The 23,328-nt window shown below is 40.9% G+C and overlaps 1 protein-coding gene across 1 annotated transcript in view; it reads left to right on the forward strand.

Moving 5' to 3' along the window:
- The window catches only part of ADAMTSL1 (ADAMTS like 1), an 890,629-nt gene that overhangs the window by 791,820 nt on the left and 75,481 nt on the right, over positions 1–23,328 (forward strand). The window contains exons 22-23 of the mRNA XM_054583189.1: positions 14,506–14,634; positions 22,820–22,999. Coding sequence (XP_054439164.1) covers positions 14,506–14,634; positions 22,820–22,999 — 309 coding nt within the window. The remainder of the gene's footprint in view (positions 1–14,505; positions 14,635–22,819; positions 23,000–23,328) is intronic.

Raw genomic sequence — 23,328 nt, forward strand, 5'->3', positions numbered from 1 at the left:
TATTTAAACATGTAAACACCATTTAGCTTTAGATATACCATTACAGTCAAGCCTTCCTTTCTCTGCCCTCTTGGGGCCTGTAAAATTGTCTTTTGTGCCTTTTGCTTCTCCCCAAACTCATCCATTATGTATTGATTTTATCTTTCAAGTCACAGAGCTTTGAGTGTGCTTGGAGTCTCTCAGCATGGAGATGGCTGGTGTTTCCCTTTCTGCTTCCCTGGTCCTGGGAGCTCACAGCCATGTAGGCCCAGTGACACAAAATTCGTTTCTGTCCTAAATTGACTTAACTGGATACCTGTTTCACTGCTCAGATGTAGATGAGAGTAACACGCAGTTAGTTCAGTGGAGGGGGGAGTAGAAGAATATCACCAAAATGTCATCTCCTTAACATTTCAAAGTAGTGATTACTTTGTGTCCAGGCAAAAACAGGACTCGGTAAAGGAGAGTTTCTGGTGTGTACACAGACAGGTACAAAGATTAGAGAGCCACCTTGACTAGTCCGATTCAGCACTCAGCCAAGTTGCTCAGAAATCTTCCAAATCTGAGCATTTTGAAGGAAAGCAGTAGTTTCCTGGTAAATTGCTTCAGTCTGGATCAGTGGAGTTTAGCTCTACTTACCAATGCAGATGAGGCCTGTCCAGGTGTGGACCACTGATGAAGTCATAGCCAGAAGGGAAATGTTTTCAGTTGTCATTGATTTTATAAGATCACAAAAGAGATACTATAACGCCTGCCTGACATCATCAATGGAAAATGAGAAGAAGATGAGGGCTGAGGGATGAGCGTATCTTTCATTGAAAGGAGAGAACACAGATGAGCTCATTCAAAGTTTTCATAGGAAGGGAGAAACAGAAAATATTTTTCCTTTCCTGGCATGTTTTTCTGTTTTTTATTTTATTTTTTTATTTTTTTTATGAGTTGAATAGCTAACACATATTGTGTCTAATAAAGAGATCACAGAAACCTCTCTGGGAAAATAAAAATAAATGGCAGTTGTTTTTGAAATTCTTTTTTTTTCTTTCCCTTTGCCACCATGATTTAGTAGCTGCAATAAAAGACAAGCAGGTTTGTAAGCTATTTATAATGTAAGTCATTTTGAATTGGCATTTCTGGGTTTTTTCTTCCAGCAATTCTGCTAACCAGGGAAGATTTTGCTTCATAGAGAGTTCGACTCAGAGAGGGCCTTGTCGTCAGTGGCAGAGGCTGACAAAGGAAGGTTTACTCTGGTATACTAGATCAGAGGCAAAGGCAGACAAGTTTGGCTGTGTTCCTAACGGTACTCTGAATAACAGGGTAATTAATAGCCATTGACTGATTCAAGCTGCCATCAGGGGACCTCATTATCTGATAGAATACTGAGTAACCAAGGCTTTTAAGTGTTCCTCAATATGTATTCATGTGTAGTATGCCCACTAAAGACTTATAGGTAAAATAGAAGTTAGAGTAAATGGATAAAATTATAGCAAGAGGATCCAACTTACTCTGTTTCCCAGTAGACTATGGGGAACAAACAGGAAATACAAATGGTCCAAGCTAGCTCATCTCAAATTCTGAAAAAGCAAATCCCATGGTTGTCCAATGGAATGAGGGAAGCACGGGTGGTTGGACAGCTAGTTGGACTTGCCACATCCTTGGTTAATTGCTTCTCGAAGAAGCTACAGCATCACACAGCTGTGCTAGGTAGGGGGTCCCTTGTCAAGAACTCTGCAATGGAACGTGCAAAAGAAGTTACGACTGTACGACTTGCTGCCTTAGTCTATCGAAGAATAATCAACTTCAATTGAATAATTAGAAGAGATAATCTGAGCATTGGCAAAAATTACCTTGAGCAAACGAATGGAGAAGAGGGAAGCCATGCAGTCTGGGAATGTTCAGGAAAGAGCAGTCTAAACCTTACCCATCTCCATGGTACTAAGGGCCTTGCAATATATACTGAAGGTGCACCAACTAAACCAAATCACAAGAGCAAAGAAATTCCAATTCCTTCTCAATTTTTGTAAAACTAGTTTTCTGCTTTATTGAGGAATAAGTTACATACGATAAAATTCACCCATTGTTAAGTGTGCGATTCCATGATTTTTTTTAAGCAAATTTTTTAAGTTGTATACCAATCACTACAATCTAAGGTGGTGGTTTTAAAAAAACTTTCTGAGGTACAGTTTACACCCTATGACAATTCAGCCATTTAAAGAATACAATTCAATGGCTTTTAGTATATTCATAGTTGTGCATCCATCACCATACGTAATTTTAGAGCATTTTTATTATCCCATGAATAACCTCTACACTCCTTAACCATCACTCCCCACCCTACCCCCACTTCCACCAGCCCTGGTCAACCACTGATATACTACATCACCATAGATCTGACTGTTCACCATATGATACATCGTCTTTTGTTACTGATTTCTTTCACTTAGCATAATGTTTTCAAGTCATCCATATTGTAGCATGTATGCTAGATTCCTTTTTATGGTGGAATAATAGTCCATTGTGTGAATATACCACATTATATTCATCATTCATCAGTTGATGGGCATGTAGGTTGTTTCCACTTTTTGGCTGTTAGGAAAAATGCTGCAATGAATATTCATGGGCAAATTATTATGTGGACATATGTTTTTATTTCTCTCGGGTATATATACCTAAAAGTGGAATTCCTGAGTCGTGTGACACATTTATGTTTAACTTTTTAAGAAACTGCCAGTTATGTTCTAAAGTGGCTACACTATTTTACATTTCTACCAGCAAAGCGTGAGGGTTCCAGTTTCTCTCTATTCCACCAACATTTCCTGTCTTTTTTTTTCTGTCCATCCTCATGGATGTGAAGTGAGAGTTCATTTTGAATTTAATTTATATTTCCTTTACAAGTAATGATGTCAAGCATCTTTTCACATGCTTATTACTCACATATATATCTTCTTCATTGGCAGCAACAACTTTGGTGATGTAGAAAGGGCATATGGCCTGTGTATTAGTTTTTTATTGCTGCCATCACAAATTACCAGAAGTTTAGATTGTTAAAACAACACAAATATATTATCTTACAGTTCTGTAGGTCAGAAGTCCAGTACAGCCTCACCAGGATAAGGTCAAGATGTCAATGGGCTGCATTCCTTTCTGAAAGTCCTAGGGGAGAATGCTTTTCCTGCTCATTCCGGTTGTTGGCAGAATTTAGTTCCCTGCGACCTAGGACTATCGTCCCTGCTTTCTTTTTGGCTGTAAACTGAGTGCCGTTCCCAGCTTCTAGAGACCCCTGCATTCCTGTATAAATTTGGATTTATACCATTGCTTGGTTTTAGGTTGTGAAACTATGTGAAACTTCTAGCAGCTCATTGCTGTATACTCTTCTTCGCCATATGCAAAGCTACCAGTGGTGGGTTGAGTCCTTCTCATGTTGCCTCTCTGACAAACTCTTCTGTCCCTGTCTTCTGATTTTAAGATCTTGACATAATTTTTTTTTTATTTTTAAAAAGAGCTTATGTGACTAAACTAGGCCCACATAAATAATTTAGGATAATCTCTTTGTTTCTAAGGCAGCTCATTTGCTACCTTAATTCCATCTTGCAACCTTGGTTCTCTTTTACTGTGTAATCTAACATAGTCACAGGTTCCAGGGATTAAGGTGTAGACATCTCTGGAGGGTGATTATCCTGCTTATCACATACCCTGTCTGAAAGGCACAGCACATTTTCATCTGACTGTTGCCAAAGAAAAATGCAAATCTAATGTTGATAGACTAAGTAAGTGAAACCCAAACACACACACACACACACACACACACACACACACACACACACACACGCTTTTTTCAATTTTTTTTTTTTTTTTTTAGTTTTTAAGTGATCCCATCTAGTTTAAATTTTTAATAATTCTTTTCAGGCTAAATATGTCTGTGCTCTGAACATAAACTGGAAAAGTAGCCTCTGGTTAAATCCTCCATTTTCTATATGCTCTGCTCATATATTACCTCTAATTTTCCAGGTATAGTCAGTATTACACAAAGTGTAATAGCAATCTATTTTATAAGATTACACTAACTAAAAACCATGTAATGATTTGGATGGGAGAGAAATATTTATTTTTACTATTTCTAAGAAAAGGAAGATTATTATAATAATAGAATAAGTAAGATTCTAGGCAAAGTATTTGCCTCATTGTAAAATTTAGCAGCAGATTCAGAACTGAAAAACCTGTGTCCTTATTGTAAACAGAGAGGATTTGAATGGATGCACATTTGGGTCTCTTGTAGACCTAAGAGTTCTACAGTCTCTTACATACAAAAAACACACAGCAATCCACACCCAGCACCAGCTATCAACTCCCCTTGCCTGAAATTTTAACATTTGCAAATTTACTTCCCTTTTATTTGGGAGAATAGAAGACTAGATGGCAAAGTACAGCTTTTGAAATATCTTGAAAAAAATAACAGAGGAGATCTCAGCAGACTAGCGGGGAGAAAGAGTGCAGCGCAAACAGAGCCGATTGAAAGGCCAAGTGCTGACCCGGGAGGCAGGAGGTGGATGTGAAGGAGACCTTGAGAGAGAGACAGCAGGACAGGATGGAGTTAAAATTTTCTGAGCTACAAAATGTGAAAGGCATTTGGAAGGAGAACCAGACTTTTTAAAAAATTATGCATTTTAATATGACTATTATCTGTAACAAAGCCACTCTTGTTGACATTGCAAGGTAGCCAGATCCCGAAAAGTTTCTGGCCAGCAACAATCGGTAACTGAACATTAACAGTATCCATCATTAGTGACATCAGTTGTATAAGATGTTGTTATTTATAAGTGCATGGTAGGTTCACAGTGATCATGGTCCCTTAAACTTAACTCAGGAGGTTTTAAATTCTTCACTTGGGAAGTCTCATTTAAGGCAGTTTTCACAGGTTTAACTTCCAACGGCCCTTGTGAGGAACCCACACTAATTAATTACATTGTAAACAGAGGCAAGCATTTCTTATGGTATTGCTTTGGTATTACTACTGATCACAGAGCATTATCCATTGATTAAATCTGGATTTATACAGTTTTATAAGTTTATACAATTAAATTTGGGTTTATTCAATTGCTTAGTGTCAGGCTGTGAAAGTGTGTGAAATATCTAGCACCTCATTGCTGTATAGTCAAATATTTTAATTAGTGAGCATCACTATCTTATTCACCTTTCTCCTGTCCTGAGATTTGGGTCACAACCTCAACCAATTTGCCATTCATGCATTCTTTCTGGAGCTCTCGGTCCCCTCCAAACCTGCCTGCTCCAGTCCTTGTTTCCGCCATTACCCGGTATCCAGTCATCTCCAGCAAGCCGTCTGGTCCTCCTGCTGAAGGAGCGCACACGTGCACTTCCTACCACAGGTCACCTCTAGCTGAACAGTAAGGACCTGAAATTGTTGAAGTATGATTCATTTTTGATGGCTAAGAATAGTAAAGAACCAGTTCAATGGACGTTTGTGACTTGTTAGGAGAATTAAAAGAAGACCCATTTGATTCATTTCTTCAATAAGAGAGCAAATATTCATTAAATCTGGATTAATTATCACTTGAAATCTACTGTAACAGACAAAATCATAAACATAATATAGCTAAAATAGGATAGATCATTTCTTCCTCACATAAAGTCTAAAAGTATTGCACAGAGAGTTTTTGTGGTTTGGGTCAAGTGGCACACTCCGTTTCTGCGACATTCCACCTGCAGGAATGCAGTGCCTTTCCCACACCTGAGCAAAGGAGCTGGGAAACGCCACAGCCGTGTGCCCAGGAACAAAAAGAACAGGGCATGGTTCATAGCAAATCAGTCTCTGGCATGGCTTCTAAAATGTAAGGCACCATGCTGTTGAAAACAAAGTTTCTATCAGCAGAGGCCTGGCCTTGGGCCCTAAGAGAAAGTTACTTATAACGCTTTCTGTTCTTGGCTGCACTCAAAAAAACAAACCTTCGGTCTCCTCTGGCTCCTCTCTCAGCCACCTTCACACTGGGCCAAAGATATTGTACAAGCACATATGTTCAGCTTTCTTTCCCATTGGGCTTTGGTTTTACCCAGAGTCACTCTTAGGGGAAAGAGGTGTGAGCCAGAGCCCAGACTGTACACAGGAGAGTATTTTTCTGAGCATCTGCTCCGGGGGCCGCTCGTCTGTCCCTGCATGATCAGGACAGTGCCTGGTCAACTCCATGCCTCTACTATAAGGCCATCACAAGATGGCGTTTCTTCACATCACTGGATAACGGAAATGTGTGTACATCTCAAGTTTGCCCCTTGTCCAAGGGTCACCCTTGCTTACTAGTAAGGCTCTATTTCCCCTGTTCCATGTTACTTCTAACAGGAACCAGTATCCAAAAACCAACTGAAGGCCCTGAACAAAAATGATTCTCTTAATACTTCTGTTTCTGGGCCGCACTCTCTCGGAGAGGTTTGATTCCTCTTATCAGTCCTAATAAATTGAAAAGCTTGCCTTTGTTTCCATTTCCTTGTTTTTCTTGAATGTATACAGATATAAAATTAGGGAGAATCTCCTTCTGCATATATCTGTCATTCAACTATCACACAGAGTTACAGATTAAACAAAAGAGTATTCTATAAACCCTGTCTATTTCCATAAATGAAGTCAATCTGCAGGTTCATGCTGGTTTGCAGAAACGGAGTGGCCGTTGGCAACGTGTACATGCCTGACTGCAGAGGTGCCGCTCTCAGAGGCTCTGAGACTGTGGCTTTGCACAACTGGCACTTTTTTGATTCGCCTCCTGTGACAGCCTTTTTGGGGGGGTGTGCCAAGACCTTTGGTTAGCAGCCTCCTAGCACAAACATACAATTTATCTGTTCACTCCTTCTCTGTATCTCTATTTTTTTCCTTTTTAGTTAACTTCCATTATTAAAGAAATACTAGTTAATGTGATTATAATTGAATACAAACGCAGGCAGGGCATGAAATAGCAGTGCTCATTTAGTGGCTATAAAGGTGATCTAAAACGGGCTTATTTTTGCTGTTGTTGTTTTTAGTTGGCCATTAAAATGAAAGTTCCAAATTGAAATTTTCTAATAGAAGACTAGTGGTCTCACAAAAGAAATCTCCTCAGCTCTCACCAGGAATCAGAGAAACCAAAGGTCAAGAAAAACGAAAACAATACAAACCATTGATTTTCAAACCTGGCTGCTTATCAAAATCACCCAGGAACTTGTTAAAAACAGAGATTACAGCTTCCATCACACCACCTGAGATTCAGCTTCAATAGGCCTAGAGCGAGACCCAATAATATGCACAAGCTTTTTCTAATAAATGTAAGAGGATCAATTGATTATGAAACACTGTTTCCATTATAAATTTCTATGAATTATAAATACTTGGATAACTTTGTGCCTTGTCTTAACAATAGATCATGAAGGTAAGAAGAACATAGAAGTAGCCTATGCTAACAGCAGCTCCTCTAGTGACAGGACAAAAGGCCATTACTTTTCAGCTAAAGCTCAATATAATTAATTAAGTGCTGGATTTAATTCAGTGACATTTGATTTTTATAGCTATACACTTGCAGCTATAAAAACCACCTTTATTATTAAAATTCCTATAGGAAATATAACTTGGTAATTGTGAGTCTGAAACTCTCTGGTCCCTAACCTGCTTTTCCCCACTGGCACAGTTGTTTTTATTACACAGTGAGGCAACTATTGTATTATAACAGGACAGGTTATGTTTTTAACAAGTGCCCTGAGAGTTCTGAGGCAGCCTGTCCACAGACGCGGATTTGGGATCCTCATTTACAAGCACTGGACTTTAGGTCAAAGTTCTGGGGCCTAGTTCAGCCCTACACTTGTTTGCCCCCTCTGGCCTTGGACAAACCATGGGGCCTTTCTGAGATTTAGTTCCTTATCTGTATAAAAGACAAAAACCTTTTTGCCTTTGCCTCCCCTCTCAGGGTCGTTATGAAAAAAAGTCAGATAATGCACAGAGCATACCATATGGACACACACATATTCATTAACTGGATATTTATTGAGGAAATTTTGTGTGCCAGGACTAGGAGATAGGACTAAAGAGAAAAAGGTGTGATCCCTGATTGTATGGAGGTTATATGGTAAGGAGCAGAAGGCAGAGAAACATAAATAAGGTAAATTCTGGTAGTTCTAGTGCTTATAATTCTGATAGCCTAGTGCTTGCTGATGATTGGCAAGGGAAGGGGTGCATGTTTTAGATGGGGTGGTTATGAAAGCTCCCCCATCAGGAGATGATATTTGCACAGAGACATGAAAGGATTGAAACAAAAAGAATAGAGTCATGCAATATATCTGCAGGTGGACGGTGTCAGGGAAAGGGCACAGCCAGGACAAATGTGCTCATGTTATGGAAGGAGACAATCGGCCAGTGTGGCTGAAGCACAGTCGTTAATGAGAGTGTGGCCTCAGGGAGCCAGGAGAGGTACAGAGCTGGGCCTGAACAGGTAGGGAATGGTTGGTCATGAAAAGGTGCTTGAGACTGTGTGGTAATTTGTCTGAAAAAGTTCTGGATAATTTAAGCAGAGAAGTTCTATGATCTGATTTGGTTTTAGAGAGATCACACTTTCCGTCTTGAGAAGAGGCTGTGGTGGAGGAAGAGTAGAAGCAAGGATATCAGTTAGGGTCTGCAGCCGTCCAGCCAGAGAAGATGCAGGCTTGATTATAGCAACAGAGAAGCTGGCTAGCGTTAGGGTGTGTTGGGAGTTGGAGCTGGGGAGCTACGTATGGGTAGGAAGGTAAGGTAAACATGCCAATATTAAGCCGTCATTCCACCTGCATTCTCCCATTATCACCCTGTATCGTTCTCAGAAACCATCATAATGCAAAACCACTCATCTTCACATAAGGTCATACATGACCACAAGTATATGGAATATAAGTGAAATAAGAGGAAAGACCATGAAACAGTCAAAATAGATATAGAGAGCCTATACATATGTTCACAGGTGAGCTCCTCCCAACCTTACTCAAATTTCTTCCTTTAAACATAGGTCTAATGAGTTTAGTATTCTGTGCCTAAAGTCAAGTTAAAAGAGGAGAGGAAAAAATAACAATAAAAATAAATTAATCAAAAATGAAAAGTTTTGTAATACACTCTGTTGGTGAGGATGTTAGGAAATAAGCACTTTCATAAACTATTGGAGAGAATGCATACTGGAACTCTCTTTTTAAGAATGAATCCCTAAAACTTCAGGTCGCTCGGGTGATAAGCAGATGTAGAGAGAAAGATAGTCACTTGCCTCTGTTTATTTTAGGGGCCTTCTTCTTCTTCCTTAATCCTGAGGATATGTTTATTGGTTTTCAAAAGAGAGGGAAGGAGAGGTGGGAGGAGAAAGAGAGAGAAACATCTATCAGTTGCCTCCCACACGCACCCCAACTGGGGATGGAACCCATAGCCGAGGTGTGGGCCCTGACAGAGAATCAAAACTGCAATCTTTTGGTGTATGGGATGATGCTCCAACCAAATGAGCCACCCAGCCAAGGCTTCGGGGGCCTTCCTCTCTTTAGGCAGTCTCACAAGATGCTGGATGTCATCCCAGTAGCCAATGCTTACTGTAAACCTGAAAAAAATGAAAGATAAGACACATGAGTAGAGATTAGTAGGTTCCAGCCAAGGTCTATGGCCAAGTTCCCAGGCATCAGGTCAAGGATCCAGGAGAAAACTATCGACCTCAAAAGGCCAACAAATGCACAGTCAGTGCTCCATTACACATTTAAGCAGACTCATCCCTCCATCTTTATGTTCATATACACTGCCCATCGCATTTCTCACAGTGGCCATTTTTCACCTCCATCTTTTCTCATATGGGCAATTCCTTTCCCAGACCCTAAACAGTAAATAACCCCACCCCATACTTCATATAGAAGACTTGCAACTATTTATTCATGCAGCAAACTCACTGGCCAAAGGTTTTAGTTAGATTACTCAACTGAAAAGTTCTGTGTCCAGAGGAAAGGAAATTTTAAAATATTTGGGAATTATCTCTAATAATGACCTTAGTACTTCTGACTCTGTATCAGGTGCCAGTCATTTTACATATCTTAAGGCAATCATAATAGTGAAACCAGGAACAATTAAAACAACTACAACTTGGAAATTGCTGTGGTAGCCTAAATTCTCACTACCCCAGGCTACACTACAAGGAATTAAAGTTTTAGTGTCCCGAGTCTGGGAGCTGAGGCCTCGATTACACTGAAGTCTCCTGGCAACCATGACCCTTAGAATGAGCCTTAGGACCACTAACAAACCATAGCAGGAACCGGGGTCCCGAAGGCCGCGCTACCCCACTGTGGCCTGGAGCCCACTCTACCTCTCAAAGGACATTTTGTGAGATAATAAATGCATTCACCATTTGAAAAAAAGTAGGGGAGAAAAAAAGAGGGGCAGTTTCGAATATGAGTCTGTGTGACAGTGCAAGCAGGAATAAAATATAAAAAGATGGGGAAAACAAAAAAATATAAAAGCAGTTATAAGAGTCCAAAGGACATTGTTGAATTATGGTTTTCTTCATCGTTAATGAAGGCACAGAAGAACAAATACTATTGTAGAATGTCCTGCCTGTAAAAGGATTGAAACAAAATTAAATCCATTTGACTTAAAAAAAAATAAGCTTTAGGTATATGAAAATGATCTCATGTGGACTCTTATTTCCCCAAGGTGCTCAATAAATGAATTTTTCATTGTATTTTGTGGTTGTGAACATGAAGTCTTATATTTTTATCCCCAGTTGATAAAGGCCTTTTAAAATGTAATGCACACAGAATTTCTACTTCCAGGAAGATAGCATAAATATACTCTTTTCTATTCCTCCTACTAAATACAACTAAAATCCATGGACATTATATATAAAACCAACTTAAGAAGAGTGAAAAGCAGAAAGCAGACTGGCTAGGGACCTGAGAACTGAGGAACGACACAGCTGAGGACCTTGAGTCTTCTTTTTGCTTCCTGAATCCCAGCCTTGGAGCTGAAGAAGCCAGCCTCCAAGAAATGCAATGGGAACAGGGGGGAAAAAAAAAAGCCCTGAGTAAAACCTGCTCTCTGGAGCCAAAGAACAAGAAAAGAGGCAGCCTAGCAAGATAGAAAACTTTTGGAAAATACCACAGTACTCCAAACACCACAGAAAACACCGTAGTCCACTGCCACCCACACCAACAAGAGCCGAGTAGGGAGCCTAGACTCCACCTTGTCCTACACAAATGAGATTCCCAGCAACCCCATGGATGCCACGTCAGAGAAGGTGGATTTCATCTCTCCCAGGACAGCCCGCACAGAGAGCCTGGAGATCCACCCCAGTCCTGCGGGGCCCTCCTTTCCTTCTCATCTCGGGTGACGTTAAAGAAGCCCTCCTGCAGGACTTTCCCCACGACCCAGTGGTAACAAGGGCCCTCCCCAAGTGGTGTCAGGGGAAACCATGTGGGAAGCCAGAAGCCCCTCCCCTGCCCAGCAATAATGCAGATCCCCTGCACAGGTGACAAAGCAGGCCAAGCAGAGAACCTAGTATTCTGCCTCCCTGGGTAATAGTGACATGGCACCTCCCTGTTCCCCCTCCTGAGTGGTTTCAAAGAAAGCCAACTAAAACAGAAGGTTTAAATAAGATCCAGGGTTGCACAACATAATATGAAAATGTCCAGATTGCAATTGAAAATCACTCATCATACCAAAATCCCACTTTCACCACTCTTACTCCACATAGTGCTGGAAGTTCTATCCAGTGAAATAATGCAAGAAAAGGAAGTAAAAGGAATACAGATCAGATAGAAAGAAATAAAACTATTTGCAGATGAAATGGTTGCCTGGTTAAAAAATACCAAGGATCTACCAAAAAAAAGTCCTAAAACTAGTATGTAAGTTTAGCAGTGTCACAGGACATACAAAAATTAACTTTCTATATACTAGCAATAAACACATGAACACTGAAATTGAAAACACAGTATCATTTGCCACACTTCAAAAAACTACAAAATAATTAGGTACAACTCTAACAAAATATATACAAGACTTGTATGCTGGAAACTACAAAACTCTGGTGAAAGAAATTAAAGGAGCTATAAATAAATAAAGAGACAGCGTTCATTGGTTGGGGAGACCCAACACTGTAAAGATGTCAGTACTCCCCAAGTTGATATACAAGTTTAATGTAATTCCTGTCGACGTCCCAGCAAGATTTTATAGTTGTAGACAAGATTAATTTAAACTTTATGTGGAAAGGCAAAGAGAGTAGAATATCAAAAAATATATAAACTAAGGAGAATCAGCCTACCCAATTTCAAGATTAAGTGTATAGCTACAATAATTAAGATCATGTGGTATTGAGAGAGATACATTGATCAATGGAACAGAAGAGAGAACCCAGAAAGAGATTCACAAAAATATGTCCAACTGATTTTGACAAAGGTGCAAAGCAATTCAGTGAAGGAAAGATTGCTTGTTTAATAAATGGTGACAAAGGAGAATTGACTTTGGGTGGTGAACACACAATATAATATATAGATGATGTATTATAGAATTGTACACCTGAAACCTATATAATTTTATTAACCAATATTACCCCAATAAATTCAATTAAAAATTTTCTAAAAATGCTAGTATTAACCACAGGCATACATGTAGCTTTAAAAAAATAAGAATAAATAAATAAATGGTGATGGCATAATTGGCCATCAATAGGCTAAAAAAAAAAAAAATAATGAACACCGACCTAAGTATCTCACCTTATACAAAAATTGACTCAAAATGCATCACAGATTTAAATATAAACTATAAAACTATGAAACTTTTATAAAAAATAGAAAAAAATCTTCAGCATCTAGGTCTAGGTAAATAATTCTTAAACTTAACATCAAAAGCATGTTCCATAAAAGAAAATTTGATAAATTAGACTTTATGTTAGAAATTTTAGTTAGAAATTTTTGCCCTGTGAAAGATCCCATTAAGAAAATGAAGAGAAAAGCCGCAGGCTGGGAGAAAATCTTTGAAAACTTCATATCAAAGACAGTACTAGTATCTAGAATGTAAAGAACTCTCAAAACTCAAGAGTAAAAAATAAACAATCCAATTAGAAAATGATCAAAGGATATGAAGAGATAATTTACCAAAGAAGATATAAAGATGGTAAATAAGGATATTAAAATATATTCAACATCATTAGTGATGAGGGAAATACAAATTAAAATCACAATGAGATAATACTACATACCCATCAGAGTGGCTAAAATTAAAAGTAATGACAACACCAAATGCTGAGAAGTATGCAGAAAAAGTGGATCACTCATACATTACTGATGGGAATATGAAATGATACAGCCAACTCTGGAAAACAGTTTAGCAGTTTCTTTAAAAACTAAACATGCAACTATACCCCTGACTGGTGTGGCTCAGTGGATTGAGCACCGGCCTGTGAACCAAAGTTACCAGTTTGATTCCCAGTCAGGACACATGCCTGGGTTGCGGGCCAGGTCCCCAGTAGGGAGAGCAGGAGAGGCAACCACATGTTGATGTTTCTTTCCCTCTCTATCTCCCTTCCCCTCTGTCTAAAAATAAATATTTTTTTATTTTTTAAAAAATTAAACATGCAACTACCACATGACCTAATAATTACATTCCTAGGCATTTATCCTAGAGAAATTAATACCTATGTTCACAAAAAAAATTGTACAGCAATGCTGATAGCAGCTTTATTTGAATAGTAACAGCCAGATGTCTTTCAACAAGTCACTGGCTGAAAAAAAACCTTTGGGACATCCATACAATGGAATACTACTCAGCAATAAGAGGGAACAAACTATTGATACATACAACATGGTACCTTGTGAGACCTGGGAGAATCTCCAGAGAATTTTTCTGAATGAAAAAAAAAAAAGCCAATCAAAAAAAGATTGAATACTATATGACTGCATTTACATAGCATTGTTGATGTAACAAAATTGTAGAAATGGAGGTCAGATTAAATGATTGCCAAAGATGAAGGTGGGGCTGGAGGCAGCATGAAGGATCCTTGTGGTGCTGGAAATGTTCTTTAGCTTGTTTAATCAGTGTCAATGTCCTAGTTATGATGTTATGCTCTAGTTTTATAAGATATTACCATTGGGGGAAACTGGGTAGAAGGTACACAGGATTTCTCTGTGTTAGCTCTTAGAAGTGCATGGGAATCTACAATTATTTCAAAGTTAAAAATTTAATTTTAAAAAATAAGCTCTTAAAAATGGAATGTATGGGGTTATTTGTTAATTTAATGATAAAATGTACAAATTATCCAACTTGTTGGATACCATCTTCTATCTTCACATTCTTCAATCCCTGTTCTTTTCCTGACAGCTCTGTGGTAAGTAAATGGGTGGATAACTAGACAGTTTTTATATTGTATAGTTACAATTTTTTCAAAGGAAAACATGGTCAGTGGAAAAAGCCTGAGTATACCAGTTGTTCATTGTTCATCATCCCATGATTCAAGGGAATGCCTCAAGTGTACAACCACTGCATATAGAAAAATTTCACATTTCTTCTCATTTCAGGAAAACCATTAGTGAAAACATCACGAGCGACTGTGATCAACACGAAGGAGCCTGCCATCACCATGGATATAGGAAGCACCATCAAAACAGTGCGGGGGGTGAATGTGACAATTAACTGCCAAGTTGCAGGTGAGAAAGTTATTTGTATAGTAATTCATTTGTTCATATATTAGTAGAGCCCTGTGCTAAGATGGGGATACCAAAATAAACACACATTCTGTTCTCAGGCATTCAGGGATAGTAGGAAACGCATAAACCTCATTCACTCTGAAACTGCAAAGTGCGACAGAAGTTTAGAGGAGGAAAGATTAATTCTGACTAGGACAGATGAGAAGCGGCTTTTATCTCAGCCTTGCAAGCTGATAGAATGTGAACACGCAAAGGTGGGGCAAAGAGTGTTCCAAGTGGGAAAAAAGTGTGTGAGATCATCCATGGAAGTAGGAAAGCCCCAGGACTGTGAAAGAACAGTCTGTGCTTTGGTCCGACTGGAGCCCAGAGTGCCGAAGTGATGTGGAAGGGCTTAGTCTTTAGTAAGGCGGGTTGCAGCTCCACCGTGGGAGAACTCGAATGCACAGCCAAGTTGTTTAGACCAAGGCAGAAAGAGAGTGATGTTTGGGAGCCATACTTCCAGAGGCATAAACTGCCAGCAGTGCCTAACATGGATTGGAGAAAGGAAGTACTGGAACAGGGAGGCCAGTTAAGAAGCCATCATGGTAGTTTAGAGGACAGGAAGTGAGGGCCTGGACTCAGAGCAGTGGTGGTGGAAATGTAAGGGGTGGGTGGCAGAGGTAAGACTGACAGGAACCTGGAGCTCACTCACATCATAAGGGAGCAGGAGGCATTAAAGAAAATAGCCAGTGCTATTAGTTGTAGATAGGCATTGCCCGTGATTGGCTTTGCAAACTCAGAGACCTATAGGAACCAGAAAGCCACAGGGATTTGGAGGAATAGTGGACAATAGAGCGTGGTCATATGCTCTGTGTAAAGGAATTTACAATGCCTTCAACTGAAAACCAGAAACACCAACCAAAAAAGCCCAGCTTCTATTTTCCCCTTCTTGTAGACCAGGGGTTGTGCTGTCTGCTCTAAGGGTTTTTACTTCCACAATGCAAAGAAGAAATGAATGTCTCTTGTGCCAGGGCCCAGCTACAGTCCCAGCTGCTGCCCTCACCAGATATGCCCTACTGTAGCACACCCCAGGCCAGGCTGCCTGGTCGTACCTGGTCTGCAGAGTGGACAGGCAAGAAATGCTCTGATAGCACCAGGAAACCAGAAATATAAATTCATCTCTGTCATTGTACATTAATTTCTTCTTTGTAAAACTTCCCTTAGCCTGTACATCTACACTCACCGGCAAAGCCTCCTAGAACCAAATGCCTTCAGGCCCAGCACTCCCCCTTGGGGAGCAAGATGAAACCCCTGACAGAGCTTCCCATGAATTGGCTGCCCCTTCACACAGGGACTGATGGTGCAGGTGGGACCCTTTGTATAGAACCATCATTCCCCACGTGATCACCGTGAACACAGTGCTCAGAGATGGAACACCATCTAGAGAGGTAGTGGACCATGTTGGGCCTTCTCTTGAGAGCTGGGATCAGTAGGAGTAAAACAACGGGGAGCAAAAGGCAGCAAAACAAGAAATTGGGCTCTTGAAGAAGATCGAGAGACCCAGAATTCAGGTGGGGAAGTATTTGCCCTGGGGAGCCCAGCATACTAACACCAGCTTGGACCAACTCCTCCTTGTCACCTGGGTCTCTGTCTTCCCAGCTTCATCCAGAGACAGGCTCTTGGTAACCTTATAATGAGATTGTCAGTTGTCCTGTCCAGATCGTGCCTGGCCACACACATTAAATTCTTAATTTTAATGTCTCATGCCTTTCATTAAATAAGACTTTTTTTTTCAAAGTGGGTGGGAGCCTGTTATTTTTTGTCCAAATTTTTTTTTTATTTTTCCATTACAGCTGACATTCAATATTATTTTGTATTAGTTTCAGATGTACAGCATAGTGGTTAGACAGTCATATACTTTATAAAGTGGTCCTCCTGACATTTCAAGTCCCCACCTGGCACCATACATAGTTATTAAAATATTATTGACTATACTCCATATGCTGTACTTCACATCCCTGTGACTATTTTGTGACTACCAGGTTGTACTTTTTAATCCCTTTGCCTGTTTTCACCCAGGCCCCCAACCCCCCTCCCCACTCTTTTGATTACAGTTGTTCTGTGAGTTTACTGGACAAAGAAAGCATCCTTAAGCTGAGTGTCCAGTCAAAATACCAACAGCTGTAATGCTCATGCTAAATGGCAAAAAACTACCATTACTTTGCCACTACAAGTGGCCCTTATGGCTCTCTTATGACATAATTTTGATGGCTATATTATAGTCTATTTTTAGACTATTACATATAGTTTACATAGAGTAACTCAATGTCCTTACCTGTATGAACTGTTAGTAGTTTTTTATTACATAGCTTTTTGCACATATATGCTTTCAACTTGTAAAATGCAGTCTCACAAATTCTTCTCAACACTTAAACATAAAAATCTTTCAGCAATGAGTATGATGAGACTTTTTCCTTGAAAAATGATCTAATTTATTATACCACCCCCCCACCATACTTATTCTCTATTTGAGAAGAGTTCAAGAAACAGAGTGGAGGATAAAAAGTTGGGGGAGGAAGGAGTGTTTCAGTCATTGCAAATAGAATGTACAAGGGGCCTGAGGCAGAAAGAGCGTGCTACATCCAAAGGACTGTAATGTGGCTGGTATGGCTGTAGTACAGAAAACAGAGAAAGAAGTATCATGACTTACGGTTGAAGGATGACAGGGAGTAGCCAGCACAGGAGCTAGATCTTACAGTCTCATAGATTATGGTACAATTTCAGATTTCATCCTAAGAGCAAGGGAAGCTTTTAAAGGACTCAGGAGATAAAATTGTCAGGACTAGTGATACAGTTATAACTAGATAACGAGTCAATGATAAGCAGTGTATTAGGGTAAGCTAGACTCTGGTAAAGAATAGGCCTTCAAATGCACAATGACTCAAATACAATAAAAGTATATTTTTGCCTACTTAAGGGTCCAAAGAGGATGCCAGGTCAGCTAGAGAGGATGTACCCCACACAGTCAGTCAGGATCACAGACTGCTGGTGGCTCCTATTTGAACGCATGCCTTCCAAGGTCTCCCTGGTGGTTATCTCTGTGCTGTGAACCAGAAGAAGGGAAAAACAAAGTGTAGAAGAGGGTTAGGAAGGTTTTTAAGGACCACACCTGGAAGTAGCACACATTACTACTTTCACATTCTCTCCTAGTCTCATGGCCACTCACAACTACAGGGGATGTTGGGCAGTGTCACCCGGCTGGGTAGAAGAAAATAGTCCTGTGAGTCGCTGTCAGTGACTGCACAGTTACAATGGAGAAATGTGGAAGACAGAAAACCTCCTTTCCAGAATTCCATTGTTTTTTAGACTTGCCCAGGCTGGCATTTAAGTTATCGTACCCTTTGCTTTTCTTGCACCAGTCCATCACACTTAACCATGTCAAGGTGCACCTTTCTGTAGGCGCCCACCTTGAGATGTGAACAAGCCGCCATTGTATGAGCAGCCTTCCAAATATAACAAGTAGTCCAGTTAAGAATATCCTATCTGTGCTTTTAAAAAATATATTATAACATCACCCTACCTGGCAGCTCAGTGGAGATTAAATGCACTAATCTTTATAATCGTATCAAACTACAATCCATTTGGGCCAGGCTCATTCATTGATACTTTCAAGCAGCAGGAAGTGCATTGTATTATTGATAAGATATGCCACCAAGAGGAAAAAGTAAAGGTTGGTTCTTTTCCTTCCTTTATTTTAGACACAAATTATACCAAGGAGTCCAGAGTATGACACCACCTTGTCAACAACATAGCTGTGGACTTTGTTCTGTGGTTGAGTGTATTTTCTGTCATTTTTCAGTTACTTCTTTCTGTAGAATATGCTGTTACATCACAATAGGCTAGGAAAATAATCTCCCACAACCTGACCAAGCTTCTCAAGAAGTAGAGAGCTAACAAAGCCAACATGCATAGATTGGAAAAACCTCCCTCCTTACAATACCTCAGTATTACAATTACAGCAGAAAGGTTAATTCTGAAAGTAGAAAATAGTTAAGGATTTGACACCGGAAATAATAGTGCAGCAAATTCATATCCTTTCTCACGAGTCAGTTTAGTATAATGGCAAACAGTATTAAGTATAGCGAGACTTTGAATAATATCATTTCATTCAATGTGGTTTCATTCTAATGAGGATGAGATGCCATAAGAACTTCTCTTGTTTATATTAATTAGCCTGTGGTAAAGTTGGTTTTGTTATACTCGTTTTAGCTAAAAGTCCCAGTACCCATCAACTATGTTAAGTGAGGATCTTGTGCTTGTTAAGATGGAGATCTGTGACATCAAATGTATGACTTTGTGTCCCCATCCTGCCATTTAAAGGCCACTGATTGGCTGGGGGCCAAGTGGGAGGGGGGATAGGGGCTCTGTCCCCATATAACCATTCAGGGATCCAACCTAATGGACTTTAGGCAACTTTCTTAATATCTTGCAGTACCACTTTTCTCATCTGTAAAATGGGATTAATAATAGTGCTTGTAAGATCTTTGTGAAAATGTGATGATGTTTATAAAATATTTAGCTTATAGTAGATGTTCTTTTTCCCTTTAACATGTTCAGGATATTTTTGCAAAACTCTTGACCTCGGTGCACTCCTGGTGTTAGGTGTTCTGAACATCAGTATTAAGCATGTGTATCTGGAACCTTTTCAAGGGACTCTGGCACATGTGAGACCCAGTGGTGTTTTCTAAAGCATCATTGTCATCTCTTGAGAGAAAAAGAAAAAAGAACTTTATAATGCTTCATTTATGTTTCCTCTTCCCTTATTCCTATTATATGTGTGATATGTCAGAGCCAGTCATGGAAGGACTGGCCACCATTTCAAAGCATCCTTTTGGTGCCATTCTCTGCCTAAGGCCAGCATTCTCAGACAGGAAGTCCCCACAATGTGGTACCAGTGATGACACCTCCATTGGCAAGCTCAGGACGCAGGTACCAGCTTGAGTGAGCCTGAGTGAGAGCGATTTGAAAATAAACATATTAGAATGATCCCCAGATAATTTCTCTTCCCTCAGCACTGCTGCCACCTCTATAGTTCCAGTTTCACAAAGACTGAAGTTTCCTTCCTTCTACCCTTCACTTTCCTGAGCATCATCATCTCTCGTGAACCTGGGTAATTCAGCCCATTCGGTCACAGATCCAGTTTCATGAGGGCATGAAGCAGAGGAAGGGAAAGGAAAGGGCTTACACCCTTCCTGAGGAAGTGAGCAATGGCTCCCAGGTCTGTCTCCATCCTGGGGTTCTCTCCCTCTCCCTCCTCCTCCTCTTTCTCACCATTTCCCCTCTCATTTCCTCTCTCCACCTCTGGCTGCCCCGCAGGTGCTCGAGTCCTGACCAGAGAAGGACACATTGGTGAGCAGTGGGGCTCCTCACTGCAGGAGCTGCCCATGCCGCACACAGCCCGCGAATGCTGGCTCTGGAAGCACACTCACCGCAGCTCATCTCCGTATCTCCATGCCGGCATAGTCTCGGAGTGAGAATGCTCGCTCCACTTAGTCATCGTGCTTCTCTGGGTGGAACTGAAGGCCCATTTAACCCAGTTCTCTTACTCTGCCTCCTGCTCCCAAACAATCTGGGTTCCCATTAGGAGTCGCGTGCTGCCCACAGCCCCCCTCAAGAGAAGGTGCCCGCGGTAGTACTACATGCGAGAAATTTATTGCGAGGGAAATGCATGTACAAAATGGTTTGTGGGACCTCATTTTTTCTTGAGGACAGAAATGACTGGCAATATTTTTCTCCAACTTACTTTCAGAGGCTCTCTTCTGAATGCTGTGCATATTTTTTTTAATATGTAAAAACTTAGCTCAGGGACCAAAGTTCACCCTGTCATAGCCTGGCATGGTGATGCTCTTGCTCTCCCTAGTGGTGCTGCAGTGAAAAATCAGCTTTCCTGCCTCTCACCTGCATCTTTTGTCCAGGTGTATTTAGATACCATGCTTACCTGGCCCCTCTCATGCACAGGAGCATCAGAAAACACCTTGTACCTCTCCCTGATGGATCAGGGGTACAGCATCCTGCTCGTCACTCTCTCTCATCAGTCCTACCTCCACATTTCAGCCAGCATGTAGGTCCCTAGGGATTCACACTGAATTATGGGTAATATGAATAAAAAAGAAGACCAGAGAGTCACTCCTGTGTTCCCCATAACAGGGAGAAATCTTACAGATTGGCCGAACCTTTTGGCCACCTACCTTAGGCCACCACTCCAGGCCTGGAAAACCCCACCTGTCCAGCAGCGCAGCTGGGACACCAGTGAGTTCACACAAGGCACCTCATCAATAGTGGGGGAGTGTGAAACCACCTTCCCACCCCTCCTCACTTCCTCCACTGGGAGCTCAGGAACAGCAAGTGCACTGGGGCTCTAATGAGGGCTCTTCAGCTGGGTGTAATAGTGCACACTGAGAGTAATTTTTTTCATCAGGTTCAAGAACCAGTATCTGCATCCTAAACTGTAGGCTGCCCATTAAGGACAAAATCCAGACCCAACTCAGGGAAAGCGCAGGGCAAAAGGTCTGGCTTTTTTGACACTCTTCCTGGGTTGTCCCTGTCTACCAGGATTTGACATTCTAAATATATCCTGAATATATGCCCAAGAATTCTGGGAGTAAACTTTCTGAGTTGGGTCAGCAAGCGGGGGTGTGCAAGTGATGTTCTGTTCCCTGGAGATCTGTGAATTAATGCCACAGACTTTCTGTCTCCCAACTCAGGACTCAGCCTGGTAGGGAGCCTCCTATGCAGACCATCACAGAAGGCTTGTGCTAAGCTGGGGCCCGCTAATCCACATGCCAACCGCAAGGAAACTTCCTGATGAATTAAGGCTGTCCCTGGTCTTAGTCTATTCAGGCTGCTATTTATTACAAGTACCATAGACTGGGTGGCTTAAATATCAGGTTACTTCTCACAGTTTTGAAGGCTGGAAATTCCTAGATCAGAGTGCTTGATATGTTCAGTTCCTGGTGAAAACTCTTCCTGGCTTGCAGACAGCTACTTCTTGCTGTGTCCTCAGCTGGCTGAGAGTACTAGCTCCCTGATCTCTTCGTATAAGGGCTCTAATCCCAATATGAGGACCACCCTCTGCCCATCATGACCTCATCTCAACCTAAATAACTCCAAAGTCCCCATCTCCAAATACCATTATATTGGGGTTAGAGCCTCAACATACCCATTTGTGGTAACACAAGCATTCAGTTTATAATACCCCTAGAAGACAGAGCCTGACTTCCAAAATCAGGTGTGCAATCCCAACTAATATGCACACATTCTCCCTGGCTCTTTCCCACAGACAGTAAACTCAAACTGAGGTGAGAGCAGAGTACTTTCTTCACATCTTTTCTTTTTCTGTGGTGTTAATGATATAATAGTTCCATATTCACTTGTTCTAAGAAAATACATAGGCTTCAAAAATGCAGCCATGTTTCCTACATATGGTCTCAGCTCTTGTAAGGATGTGTAGCAGCTTTCCTTTGTCTGGCTCATGAGTGTATTAACATTTTGTGGCTTTTAACTTTTTACTGATATGTAATATCTCTATAGAAACATGCACATTTAAAGCTGCCAAGCTCATCAAACCAGCCCCCAGATCAAAAAAAAAAAAACAGAGCATTACAAGCAACCAAGCCCTTTGTCCTTCTCTCAGTCACAATCCCTCCCCATTCACCCCACCTTCAGAGGAACCATCACCATGAATGCTAACAACATAGGTTGATGTTACCAGTTTTTGTTTTTTACTTACAGAAAGGAAATCATATGGTATATACTCTTCTGCGTCTGTCTTTTCTTACTTAACATTTTGTTTCATGCAGTTGTCAATCATTCATATTCACTGATGGATACAGGTTTGGTTCTTATATTTTTATAATATGTTTTCTCCAAAGAATCTTTGTATTCTTCTACCGTGGAAGTGCCCTTTGCCAGCTGCATGCTTCTTCTTCCTTTAACTGGCCTCCCCTTCCTGCCTCATCAGTGTAAGTTTGAAAAGTCAAAAGCTCTCCAGACAGCTGAGAGGGCTGAGGCATTATTTAGTTAGGCCAAAGGATGGTGGAAGATGCCTGGGCAGATGCTTCCTGCGGGAGTGCCCCCAAAGAGTCTGTAGATGGCTCGGGAGTCACGTGGACATGTTTGGCTGATGAGTTTATTTTTTTCTTCCTAGGTGTGCCTGAACCTGAAGTCACTTGGTTCAGGAATAAAAGTAAACTGGGCTCCTCTCACCATGTGCACGAGGGATCCTTGCTACTCACAGACGTGTCCCCCTCGGATCAGGGCCTCTACTCCTGCCGGGCAGCCAACGTGCATGGAGAGCTGACTGAGAACACCCAACTTCTGATCCTAGGTAAACAACTCAAGGGTGATTGCCCCTGGGGCACCCTGCTTGGGGTGACTAATTCATCCTCCACATCCTCTTTTCCCTGATCCAGTTAAGTAATCAAAAGTAAAATCAATATCCCTTCCCTTATCCCCACCTTAGGGCCTTCCGATAGAAAGAATACAGACTTAGGGGCCAGGCAGACATCAGCTTGAACACTGGCTCTACTGAATACTCACTGGGTGGCCTTGAGCAAGTCATTTAACCTTGCTAAGTTTAGGTTCTGGTCTCTTAGTGGAGACCTCAAAACAAGGATTGCCCGCATTGGTGGAGGGGCTGGGGTGAGCATGTCAAAT

The sequence above is a fragment of the Pteronotus mesoamericanus genome, unplaced genomic scaffold (genome assembly GCF_021234165.1).
Source record: "Pteronotus mesoamericanus isolate MK-2021 breed Mesoamerican mustached bat unplaced genomic scaffold, CSHL_Meso_final contig_73, whole genome shotgun sequence".
Taxonomy (NCBI): domain Eukaryota; kingdom Metazoa; phylum Chordata; class Mammalia; order Chiroptera; family Mormoopidae; genus Pteronotus; species Pteronotus mesoamericanus.